General features: G+C 43.2%; 1 protein-coding gene across 8 annotated transcripts in view; it reads left to right on the forward strand.

The window, feature by feature from the left end:
• The window catches only part of TEAD1 (TEA domain transcription factor 1), a 155,649-nt gene that overhangs the window by 113,938 nt on the left and 28,542 nt on the right, over positions 1–13,169 (forward strand). For 2 of the 8 annotated variants that reach the window (XM_075163192.1, XM_075163197.1), the window contains exons 3-6: positions 1,617–1,679; positions 11,586–11,720; positions 11,912–11,958; positions 12,910–12,971. In XM_075163192.1, the coding sequence (XP_075019293.1) occupies positions 1,617–1,679; positions 11,586–11,720; positions 11,912–11,958; positions 12,910–12,971 (307 nt within the window). Of the gene's footprint in view, positions 1–1,616; positions 1,680–1,767; positions 1,837–4,884; positions 4,912–10,373; positions 10,386–11,585; positions 11,721–11,911; positions 11,959–12,909; positions 12,972–13,169 lie in introns of all 8 variants that reach the window. The other 6 variants (XM_075163198.1, XM_075163191.1, XM_075163195.1 and 3 more) reach the window with 6 other exon arrangements.

Below are 13,169 nucleotides of genomic sequence, written 5' to 3' on the forward strand. Positions count from 1 at the left end.
TACGCTGGGATCTTAAAATCGCATCAGGAGTCAAAATGCAGACGTTGGGGCTAGATCCTTGGCCAGCGTGTGCTGGCAGAGCTGCGGTGAAACCAAGAAGGCTGTGATGGCTTACATATGGCAATGTTCTGCCTCCGTACTTGTACATCCCTCTGTAGCGATTCATAAATCACTTTAGACTGAGTGTTTAGAAAAGTTTGATTGTCGTTACTTTTGAGTTTCAACTGAGCAATTAAACGTTACGACTGTGCTTCTTGTATAACCTTTAACACCACTAATACCCCACTGAAAGCAAAACAAATGAACACATGTGAAAACTTGGTCTATGTGTTTGACTACAAAATTGCTTAGTAAGCAATAGTGTAACTCTGAATTACTGCAAACTGGTTCCTGAGCTGCTTCCCGAAGGAGTCTCTGAAGGTGGCCTTCAGGGGCTGTGCTCATTTATGCATTACTGTTTGCTTCCCTACTGAAAATATAGGCTTTTTGGTACTATTGTCATGGAATAGTCTTATAGAGGGAGGAAATCAAGTTTTGTTTCTCCTTTTCTTTTGCTTTGTTCTTTCCCAGACAAGAATTGTAACTAACTTAGGAAAAATGTACAACACTTGATATGGTATGCCCTGGGTCAAATAAGAATAAGAGATTTCTCTTTAGTGGTTTTTTTTACCATCACTGCAGGTTTTAAACCTTCACACAGAGGGCTGTAGGACACTGAGCGCTACCGAGCAATGCTGGGCAGCATCATTAAACCCTCATCACCAATAGCATGGGTTTCATCCTGTGCCTGAGTACACAGGAATGTGAATCCGGGCCCAGACCCTTCACTGCACAGGCAACAACTTCTGACCAATAACTGGTCTAGTGCAGGACTGGGTTTAGACAAATTTACCAAAATGTAATGACGATGGGCCAAACCTGGACATCACTCAAGCTGATGTCAAGTTACTGGTCCCCACTTACAGGAGTGTTTTGTGGGCAGGCTTGATGCTGAGATTACCGAGGAAGCCAGCACAGGTTCGGGGACCTATGTTGTGCCAGTACTTTATCGTTTCTTCCAGAATGTAGAGCATTTCAGTGGGGTCAAAATGCAGCCTGAGGCTCTTCATTGGAGCTGCAGAACACAATAAATAATGGATGAAACTTCTCGGTGCCAAGTTATGTCTCGAGCCTAGTGGCAAATGGTCAGAGCGGGCATCTGCATCCCCGGCAGATGGGGTAGAAATCCTGCCTGCTCCCAGCGCGAGAGCGCAGGGCCTGGCCACGGATGGGATCGGTACCAAAGCACGTGGGCTGCGTCCAACTGCGAACTGTGTCTTCTATCTTGTAGCTGAATGCACAACCTGGTGGGTTACACTTTTTTTTTTTTCTTTTTTTTTCCTTAATCAAGTCACTGCAGTGATGACCTGTATTGTTAAGCCTCGGTGCTAAGAGCTTGGTATCTGGCTGGGAATGCGGTATCTTTAACAGCAGAGCTTACTGAAGATGCAAATAACTTCCTCCCCTCAGAAAAGTTATTTTTTTTAAAAGAAAAAAATAGACATTTTAAATTTGATTTGCTTTTTGTTTTTCTTTTGTTTGTTGTTTTTTTTTCCCTATAAACCTGAACAATGTAGGTGTCTAGTCACATACAGGTCTTAGCAAGAAAGAAAGTTCGAGAAATTCAAGCCGCCATTAAGGTACGTTTGGCTTGCCCAGTTGTAGGGGGCTTTTCATCTCCATGGTTACAGGCTTTTCCTTTGTTTCCTCCCTTCCCCTACCCTGCAGGTGTCTAGTCACATTCAGGTTCTTGCCAGAAGGAAATCTCGTGATTTTCATTCCAAGCTGAAGGTATGCGCTTTTCTGCTTTTGGGCTTGTGGTTGCTATGCCTGTCCCTTCCTCCTCCCCGCGGTGATGGGCGAGCGCCTGGTGCTGCCGTGCCTGTAACCTCGTTTTCCTGCATGTGGTAGCTGTCTGCGTCTCTTTGTGTTTAATCTCTGGTTTCTGCACTAGCATCCACATTAAAATCATTGTTTTAACACTGTCCAAATGCAAAGTGAACTACTCTTTGTAACAGCTCAGCCCTAAACCTGATTTTTAACCTGTTAGTCTATTTTTTTCTTTTTTAACAGTTGAGTGCTAGGAGTGTATTTAAATACACGGGGTTTTTATGCAGTTGTGTAGACGCTTTTTCTTTTTTGCTTTTTCCAGAGGGGTAATTGGGGTAATTGTTTTTCATTCCCAAATGTTTTTTGTCTGTGCTTTGAAATGCTATCAAGAATACTTAAAATCGATCATTTATTCCAAGTGCCAGAGAGCACAGCTTATCAAGATTGCTCTAACTATGAGGTGTTTCTAGAATACAATCTAGTATCACCTCAAGTTATGTACTATTTACAAGATTCCCTGAAATTTTATTTTTTAAAGTAAAATATTGACATTTAATCTTTGGAGAGCCTCAGTCAGAGTCCTGTTCAGGGAATATTAAGTATGTTTGCTTAATCTGACGTGATGAATGGTACATGTCCCCGTTTTCCCTGGTTTCCATAAAATATATTCTAAGGCTAAAAAGAAGCTCTTGGAAATGCTTAATAGGGGTTTCTTGGATTGCTTGTTTTTTCAAGTTTTCCAGTGGAGATCTTGGGACCCTTTTTGTTTTGTTTTCACATTGCTTAAAAGTGGAAGAGGGGGTTTTGCAGGTTTTGCTGTGATTTTTTTCTTTTTAATAAAAAACGAAGGAACTTGTAAATCTTTTACTTCCCTCCTTTTTTCTTTTTGTCGATTTTTTTTTTTTCCCCAGATGAGAACAAATCACGTTTTTGTTCTAGCTGAAAAGCAAAATGTTTCAGAAAGTAATTTCACAATACTAAGCGGTGAGCTCTGCGGATGCTTACCACAATCCTGGAACTGCAGCGTATAAATAACAGCCTGGCTTTGTAACAGGCCTCCTTGACAGAAGCACTGGGTTTTTCGTCCGCAGTGGGCAGCATGCTGGCAAGCTTGTATGGCTGTTGGTGGCTGGCTTTTTAGCTGCACTGGCTGAGCAGTTGGGGTTCGTAAAGAACAACTAAGACAACTTAAACATACTGCTTTTTAACCGAGGGTGCAATAATACAGAGATATGTAGCATTTTAAGCTTAAATTGTCAATCCTTGATGCCTAAAATTAAGTATGTAAATAGGTGGCCTTACTTTCAGAGGTGCTCAGCACCAGCAGCTCTCAGGGAGTTTTATAGGACTGGTGAGCGCTCAGGGCTACAAAAACCAGGAAGCCCACTTAGATACCAAAATACAGGCCTAGGAGCCTAACAAAAATATTGGATTTACTGTTCTAAAATACTTCCCTTTCTGAGTGCCCAAAATAGCTTAAAATATGAAGACACTTATAAAGCAAGAAATATTTTTAAGTACTGCACCTGCTGTCTGATTTTTATTGAAGCTTTCCAAAGAAGAAGGAAGCTAGCTAAACCCTAGTTATATCTGAGACCTCTAGCCTAGATGCCATTTGCAGTAAATAGAGATCCGGAGGGATTTTTCATTTTAAGGAGTCACCTGAAGAAGGAAAGAACTGTTAGGGCGACAAAATATTTTGTAAGGGCTTCAAACCTTGCTGCCCCTTCCTACCCATCAGGGAGTTGCAGCTCCCCTGGAGCTGAGTAGAAAGTGGGGCATTTTGCCATTTTGGTGCAATGAATGGATTGCTTCAGGAAGAGTCTCCCACCTCCACGCCCCCGACACTCTGCAGGGGCATTTGCTTTGACTCTCTGCGACTACACGGTGAGGACAGAGTGCACATCGGTGACAGAGGTTTGCTGGCCCCTGGCCTTGCTGCCCTCCAGGCACCACTGGCAGCAAAAGCTGCCCCAGCCCTTCCCCAGCGGGTCTTGCTGGCCAGTGGGTCCCAGGCTGCTCCTCCTGCCCTTGCTCCCGGGTGCTCATGCTGCCCCCAGGATTTAGCTCCCAACACAGCCCTGGTGACTCCTCCTCGGCCCCCAGCCAGAGGGCTGCCCAGAAAGGGCGGAGAAGCCAGGCTCTCCCCATCTCCCTCCTCTTTTTCTTGCCGTTCTTGGTCTCGGCGAATGAGGTGCCATGGCACAACATCAGCCCTCTTGCACAGGCCTCCTCCAGAGGAGTTGCAGCCTCCCACAGACCTTTTTCTCCCCACATGGAAGAGATGAAGCTTTGATGCAAGAAGGTACCGTAAGAGAGCTGCCTTTATGAGAAAGAGAGCCCTCGCTTTTTCTGCTGGGGAGCTTCAATTACTCCCCAGAAGTGAGAGAAGCCGATGGTTTTGGACCTGAGAAGGAACCTTGCTGCTCCAGACACTTTGTTAGCGCTACTGCCCGTTTTTCTTATTATTCCTGTATCGAACCATCTGTATGGTCCAGTGTCCTTTGAAAACTGCCTGAGAAGGATATCGCTGATGTGAAAGTAAGACAAAGTGAACACATTTTGGTATCTACGAGTGCGCATTGTTTCAACGGGGGCCATTTTGGCAGCAGCCTGGCTCCTCAGGAAGATGATGGGCTCTCCTTCTCCTGGAGCGGGTGCTGCCCACGTTTACTGGTGAAGGGGTGACTGAGAAGAAGATAGCCAAGGGAAGCACTGCTTCTGACCCGGGTCAATCTCACCTTTTTAACAGTGAGCTGGCGCTTGCAATTACTCCGTAAAATCTGTGATCGGTGGCATCCAGGGGAGCAGTTACTACTTGAGAAAAACACATGCATCTGATGTCAAGTTTCCTACCTACAGCACAAGGTGCAAGCACTCTGTGGATTAATGCAGAGATCCTTCATGCCAGTCCATAGCTACGAGTTCAGTCAGCTCTGACCCGAGGCCATCTCCATCTCCTGTGTTTCTTCCTCTTGCCACCAGACGTCCCCTCTGCGCACCTCCCACGTGTACACGGGGCAGGGTATTGCAGAGAATCTGGTCGTTCCCCGTGTGCCCGCGCTGCTTTAGCTGAAATAATCACAGGCAGGCACTTGAGGATTGCAGGGGCATGGCACGGAGGCTCTTGTCCTCCAGCTGACATCCATTGCTTGCGGTTTTCTTCATAATGCCATTTCTTATCGATCTTTCGCGATGTGGCCGATCTGTCCCGTTGACCTCAGTTCCTGGTCTCTTACCTTGACGAAGGGTATAACAAATAACCCTTGTTCCCCAAGTACCTGCTGGGTTTATTTTATACCAAGAGATCTTTCTGTCTCGCCTTGGTCTGAATCCTGCTCATGGCGAGGAGAGGACTTGGGTGCATCTTCCTGCGTTTATCTTGTGCAAAAATCCAAATGGATGGAAGGATTGCAGAGCTATCTGCACCCATGGCATTGGATAGAGTATGACTGAAGCTTACCTAATAGATTGAAATCTCATCTTTGTGCCATAAAGTCTGCTTGGTCCAGCAAAGTCCCTTTTCTTTGATGATAAGTGCCTACAGTTGCTCTGGACGGATGGATCCTTAGCCTGCCAGAAAGAGAAGTTTCACGCGTAAATGCTATTGCTGCATTTCAAGATCACCAGTAGAGAACGTCCCATCAGCCCTTCCTGCGATGTTGTATATTTTAATTCTTTTTACAGCAGGAAAATACTCCTATTTTGGAGATTTTAATCTTAATTTTCTGAGATGGTTAAAATCTTCCTGAAGTTAGAGAAATTTCATCTCATGAAAATGGAGAGGCTGAGATAAAGCTGTCCTTGGAGACAGATCTGAAAAGTGGCTCCTCTTCATGACATTTTCTCTCATGCAGAGACTGGAGGAGGCAAAGCAGAATTTTTACACTCTAATGTTGTATTTCCATGTCAAATACACCAGTCCATAGTGTTAGGTTACAGCATTTCCCACCTGTGCGCTGACAGGGAGCCAAAGTCACCTCTGTCCGTTCAGGAGAAAAGATGGATTGGAAGTTGTGCGTAAATAGAGAGTAAAGGTCTTCACAGCAGGATATGCATCTATCTTAGACTTTCATTTCAGATATCTTTTCATAATGCAAGATTAATTAGACAGAGACAAAAAGAAACATTAAAGTGCCTACAGTTCACACGTATTACATGTTTTCAAATCCATTATTCTACATTCCGCATTGAGGGATAAAAAGAAAATATTGTTGTCAATTATAAAATGCTAAAGATAGCTCTATACTTTTTAAATGAACAATGATAAAAGCCTTGAAAAATTCCCTTTGATGTGAATGGAGTCTTCAGCATTTTGAAATACAATAAGATGGATTAATTGCTACTCATTAGGCAGCAAGTTGGGACAGCTTTGAATGCGCATTCTCTTCTTGGCATTAGCTATTGCCTGGCTGAAATAGCCAGCTTTTGTATTTACTCCTGTCTTCTCTAATAATAAGCAAATTGGAGATCAGGGCTAGAAACACTGAAGTGCTCTCTATCTTTTGTCCAGAACAATTGTATATTTTCATGATTTGTTTATCTTTTTTGAGCTACAGCTAATTATTGCAAAGGTTATTTGAATCAATATGAGATCTGAGCAGAAATAACATCTGCAAAATTGCTTATTAGGAATCTATTTTATGTTAGTGTTACTGTAATATCCATTTTGTGAGCAAATTGTCGTTTCTTCTCTTATGTAATTTTTTTTTCCTTACAAGAAAAGTTTTGTATTTTAAATATTGCTATAGGTTTTAAAGCTTCTTGAATTAATACTGTGTTCTATTGTGCTTACTTTTCCTCATACTGTCTTAGATTTTTTTTTCCCAAAGTCATAGATAACATGGTATTCAAAGCCCCATTTATCATTCTAGGATAACAGGTTTTATTTTTTGCTGTAGAACTCGTTTGAACTGATTGATTGAATTATTCTTCTGTTTATGTTGGATTAAAAGAAAGTCAAGCACAAATCCTTTTGTGCTTGTCATGTAGAACTCTTGTTTCATGTGGGGCTTTTATAGATATTAAGATTTATAATTGGATGATACTGGGGAATTATCTAATTTAACTATGTGTTTGCATTCTAAAACTAATGGGTGAAAAGTAAACCTCAAGGGCCTGATTCATTAAAAGTTATATAGTCTCCTTGCATTAGACTCTTAGCGCTTACGCCTTCCAAAAACAAAGTGTTTGCAACTGCAGCCAGCAGCAGTCGGCTAAAACATGAGGCAGATCCTGATCTCCATTACAGTGATGGCATTTTAGGGGTTTAGTGGAACTAGACCAGATTTCCACTGATGGTACTCTAAATCCACCTCGGTAACATTCATTACTAATTACGTACCACAGCACAGAAGACTTTTATAAGGGGAGGGAAAGGCAGCCGTCTATGAGTGCAGTCTGTTACTTACTACAGTGTCGTTCCTGGGCAGCAGCAATCCCATCAGAGCTCATAAATTAAGTAGGGTCAAGCCAGGTCAGGGCCAGATGGGACCTATCCAAGGAATACCTTAAGCTCCAGCAGGATTTAATGAGTCAGCAGGAGATACTGTCCCCCCAAGCCTCTGCCGAACCTCAACACGGGACTCTGCAGCATGCTGGGCCAAACTTTTATTTTACGTACATCAGTGTAAACCTCATTGACCCAAAAGGATTTATTCCAGCTTTACACAGCAGCACAAGTGAGAGCAAAACCAAACCCCTTCTGTCTTGGACAAGATAGGAAATCAAAGTCTTAACTATAGGCGGTCATTAAAAATCCCACAACGTTCCTATTTAGAATAGGGGTGTTAACCCGTTTGTCCTGGCCAAATTCCAACCTGGGTAATTACTGTAATCTGCCTGTTTAAATTACCTCTGCTGTTTTAATTGGATATATTACTTCTCTTGCTGCCTAAACTGTGATGTAATACCATTGTGTGTTATTAATCAGTTACCAAGTTTCATCCCAGAAGCGGCCGTGTTGCAGTGATAGGTAGAAAGACTCATTCCCTCCTGGTTACGAGTGCTCTCCATTACGGTGTAAAAAAACCCCAACATATACTTGTTTTTTCCAGTGGCAGACCAGCTAATATTTAAATTTAAATAAACAGCTTTAAAATGTGGTTTTCTCATTTGTTTTTGAAGACTATGAAGTCTGCCTGATAATGCAAGCATAGGCCACTACCTTGCAGCTCTCCAAAACGTGCCTGGAGCTGAAGGTGCTTTTTTGCCAATGGAGTTGAGGACCTCTTATGTATTTGTATTTGATTTTGAATTTGATTTCTTTAATGTTTGAATGTGAAGTTACAGTTACTTTGAGGAAAACTGATCTTCCAACTGTGCAGAGCTTCCTAAGCCTACAAAAGGTGAAACTTCCCGTTGATGTGTGTTGGCCTGAGTCAGTTGATGTCTAGTGGAGCTGGCAGATCTGTCACCACTAGGAAACTTTGTACGAGTCATTGAAACTCCTCAAGACTAGCCCTATTGCAAGGGCTGTGTTTCTGAGCTGTCATCCTATATATTTTTGCTTTCTCTTCATCCTCCTGAAAATGTAATAAGTCAGAGAAAACGAGAAGAATGGCCACCACAAAATGTAGAACATCCTGGGGTGCAAAGCAGCAATTGGCAAGAAGGAAGGCTCATTCCTTCTCATGTCATGAAACAAAAGACTTTTTCTCCCTCCAGAAATCCCTGTCACTGTTCCTAAAATTAAGGCTCATCAGACTCGCTGCTAATGGCGGCTAAGAGCTCCACAGGACAGTCTAAATGTTCCTCCTTCTGTGAACAGAAGATCCTGAAGGAAGTGTAAATTTTTGAGAATTTTTCTTTAGTTCATCTGTTATGGTGGGATTTACCTGCCGTAACTGTTGCCATGTAGAAGTTGGCTGTCCAGGCTCCTATTCTAGTCCTTGGACAGTGATAACATTACAGAAAGTAATGCACTCCAGTTGGTTTTGATGCCTGGTAAGGAAGAAATACGTTGTAGGTGCTTACTGCACTAACAATAGCAGGAGGTTAGCCGTCTGCCTTAGACTGGAGACTTTAGATGGCTAAAGCAAGGCAAAATGAGCTATGTCATAGATATATAACTTGCCCTGGGCTCATGCAACTCCTAGATACGGACTTTCATATCCCTTACAAAGCTTTTATGTTTAAATTCTCCTTTAGTTTAGATCCACCTAATAGTAAGGCCATTATAGCAGCAGAACAGTCTGAGTTTGGGAACTTGGCAGGAGCACAAGCACTGGCTGCATCTTCATGTGGTGGCCCTGGCGTGGCTGTTGCAGCCAGGAAGCAGTGCAGGAGGGGAGGAGGCTGTAGTGCCGCAGCGGTTCTGGAGAATAACAAGGAGGTCACAAAAGCAGCACGCATGTAGTTTTGGAGGTTAGTAGAACTCAGAGGCAGACATGTCTCTTGAATCATGCATTTCACACACAGGATATCAATTCCCTGTATGCTTGGTTTTGTTATGATTCAGCTGAATGTGGGTGAGGCTTGCATGGCTTGGCATTTCCAAGCCAGCTAATAGAAGGGGGGAAAAGGAACAGAAAAGTCTGGTGGGCTACCAGCATTTCCATATTGCTTAAGGACATCTCCTCATTTTCACGTTTTAATGATGGAGGGTCCTTCTTACTGTGCAGGAAAGTAGAGAGGTCGGCTGTCTGGAGAGCTGCGTGAATCTCAGGATACTGCCACCTCTTAACGCCCACCAAAGCATTTTTTAGCCCAGTGGTCTGCAGACATCCAAAGGCAGCCAGTAAAACACGCCGTGGGCAAACCTCCTGTGCGCACCCTCCTACCCTGGGGCAGGCAGAGGTGAGTGCCAGTAGCTGGCAGAGCCAGAGCTGACTTCCAGCTCTTACCCAGTGAATTGGTCACGGTTATATGGGAAAGCTACAAGTTGGAGAAATGACACGTTTTGTTCACGCACCAATGGATAGCATGTCCCCCCGCCTCCAGAAGCTGCTCTGTAGATGCACCGTCAGCTGCAGCAAGGCGGTGCTGAGGCTTGGACAGGTCAGAAAGCAGCGTCTGGTGCCGCTGCGCGGGAGGCAGTGCGGGTGAGTCCGCAGGTGTTAATGCTGCTGCAGGCAGTACCACAGCGGATTGCACTTCAGGCTCGCACGCTCTGAGGTGCAGAGGGGGGACGATGCTGCTGGAGCAGCTACTGCCCTGCTCCACCTGCTGCTCTCCTGGGCTGCGTCCCACAGAGGCGCCCGCAGGGGGTCCTTGCACAGCTCAGGGAAACAAGCTCAGCAACAATCCCCTTCATTCAGTGTCGGCAGCTTTCACACAGAGAGGCAGGGGTTATTTCCCCCCAGTGTTTTGTTGTTAGTTTTTTATCCTTTTTTTTTTCCTTTTAATGAATCAGTCCCTAGGTGAAAGTAATGCATTTGTTTAAACCTGATATTTAATGTTGAGCAAACTGCTCTTCCTTTGTCTCTTACTATTTTGTTCGTATTTTGCTAAGAATCTGCTGTTCTACACAAGCATTTTAATAAACTGTTTGTTGTTGTATCCAGGTAACAAGCATGGTAAGTATTTTAACTAAACCAAGTATTATGTACCTTAGCTGTGCTTGGCAGAATTTTTGGCTAGCTTTTCCTGTACTTTCAGCCTGTGCTGTTTCTAAAGGAGCTATTCAAAGGAAGAAACTGCTCACCTATAGTACTACTACATACAAGCTTTAGAGGGAGCATATGTGCAAAGTCATATGTCATATATAAGAGCATGCATCTCTTGCCAGCATGCTTGCTACTTTGCTTGTAAAATAAAACGAGAAAAAAAAAAAACAAAAAAATCCTTGCTTAATATACTGCTTGTGTTCCTTCATTCTAAGTCACGTACCTAAATATTAGCACTTATTAATACAGTACTTCTGGATGGGGAACCCCACTTTGCCAGATAGTAACAGTCTGTTGTTTACTTATTTTACCTGACCTAAGATACCCACTTAGTTAACTCTGTTGCATTAAGAGGCTTTCCTTTTCTATTCTGTGATCATACGTGATTGGCAGTGACTAGGACTCCAAGTGCTGCTCTAATACAAGTAATCGATAACAACTCATCTTTTCCTAAACTTGTTCCTGTATGCTTGAAAACAGCAGAAATTTTATGGCTGATTGTTTTCTTTGGGAACACTGTAAATCAGTAAAATACCAAAATTGGAAGTTTAAAATGTTATTTACATTTTTGTTATCTAACTTTTAAAATACTTGTCATAAAAGAGAATCCAAAATGTTTCTAAACCTGTAAGCATGAAGAAAAATCTGTCATTGTTTGCGAGTCAGTCGCAGTTCTGTGTTCTCATTTTACAATGTAATACGAAAGGCAAACTTCTCTTAGATCTAAATGATAGAGCTCAAATCTCAGTGCTCCCTGTCCTGCAGGCAGAGCCTTAGCAGCAGACCGTGTTTAGTTCAACCTGATTTAAAATCAGCAGAATTTGCCCAGATAAACAAGCGGGCAGTAGTCTGCTCTTCTAGAGCTTCCTGCGTGTTGGCAGAGCGGACTGTGAGAATTCAGGTCTACCATGCATGTCTGAGAGGAGGTTTTGCCTTAAGGTAGTTTGAGTGTTAGCCTCTGTGCTGTATTTTTTTTTTCCTGCATGGTTTGCTATTTTTGCATTTTCTTGTGGCTTTTTAAGTTTTTAGTTATGTGCTTGTAGCTGCAATTATTTAACATCATTTGTTGTGCCAAATGTTTTAAGACTCCATGTAATTGTCATATTAAAGGATCAGACAGCAAAGGACAAAGCACTCCAGCACATGGCAGCAATGTCATCAGCTCAGATAGTCTCAGCTACTGCTATTCACAACAAGCTGGGCCTGCCAGGAATTCCCCGTCCTACATTTCCTGGGGCACCTGGGGTAAGTTGTTAGCTGAGTCCCAAAAAAATCCCTGTATTCTCTAACAATGTTCAGCAGAAAACTAAGGCTGAATGAATGGATTAATGCTTTCACTTCTGTTTGCAAAAGGAATCATGCTTGTTCAGAAATATCCAAAATCTTTCAACAAAGAAAACAATTGTGGGTCTGTTTGTTTGTTTTTCCTCTTTCAGTTTTGGCCGGGCATGATTCAAACGGGGCAGCCTGGATCATCACAAGAGTAAGTCTGAAAATTAAAATACGCTTCTATCTGCAGTGTGGGGCTGGCTTGTGCCCTTGCCTCCAGAGGATATCTATGAGGCAAGAACTTGCAAATTTTTCTAAAAAGGAGAAAAAGATAGTTGTAGGGAAAGGAAGAGCCTTTACAGTGATGTGAACTCACATTCAAAAAGTTATAAGGGATCCCAGACCTCAAAGCTGAAGCTGAATACCTAATGGGCACACTCCTTTTTCTCCCATTGCATGGTGAGATGCAATGATAATGCCAGGGAAGCAGCTGGTAAGGTTTTGCCAGGGAAGCAGCTGGTAAGGTTTTGCCTGTGAATAAGTTTCCAGCACAAATACTTCCATCCTCTTTTAAATATATGAGCAATACTGGAGGCAAGGGGGTCATATTTTCCTGCAGGGCAGGAGGTGACCACATGAGGCCCATTAGTGGTCAGTGGGGTTACTGCCCTTCGGCACCATGGTAGCAACAGCACCATATGGAGAAGGAAGCCTTTGCCCCTCTGTCAGGTGTTACGTTTTCAGCCCTGCGGTGGTCTCTGGAGCAATGTTTCCCAGCCTTATTTTTCAGCTTCTCCCCACCTTACTCCCTTGAAGTCCATGGAAGTCTCTGTGCCCCGGTAGTTCAGTGTCCTCTGGATTTATTAGGAGTCAAAGCAATCACCATCCATGTGGTGGTCTGCTGCGACACTTGGGGCGAGTGGGTCAGGTTTTCCTGCTGGGTGACTGAGCGCAGATGAGCTCCTTGCATTAGGATGTTGGGTGTAATTCTCATCCCCCTCTCTCTCTATTACCTCTTTACTGTCTGTCTGTTAAATATGCTCTGCAAGGAAGAGAGATGTTTGTGGGTAAAGGTCATCAACCATGTATTTTCTTATACTATGTGACTAATGGAATTTACTGTGGATGGCATGGTGTATGATTTTTGTGTAACTTTCTATTCCAGCGTAAAGCCATTCGTTCAGCAGGCCTATCCTATACAGCCATCAGTCACAGCTCCCATTTCAGGTAATTCTTCCATTTATACTCTCCTTTAAAAAGACTTGAATTGTGTACTGAATGTGATGTATTAATTCCTGAGATGGACAGAGCCGCTACCCCATATCTAACATTCCCTGTAGCCAAACTGAACACCAGTCCCAAAATGCAATTACCTGATTGTGTATGAGCGAAAATCATTTGGTTTGGGGGTTTTGGGGTTTTTTT

Source organism: Calonectris borealis, chromosome 14, assembly GCF_964195595.1.
Source record: "Calonectris borealis chromosome 14, bCalBor7.hap1.2, whole genome shotgun sequence".
Classification (NCBI taxonomy): domain Eukaryota; kingdom Metazoa; phylum Chordata; class Aves; order Procellariiformes; family Procellariidae; genus Calonectris; species Calonectris borealis.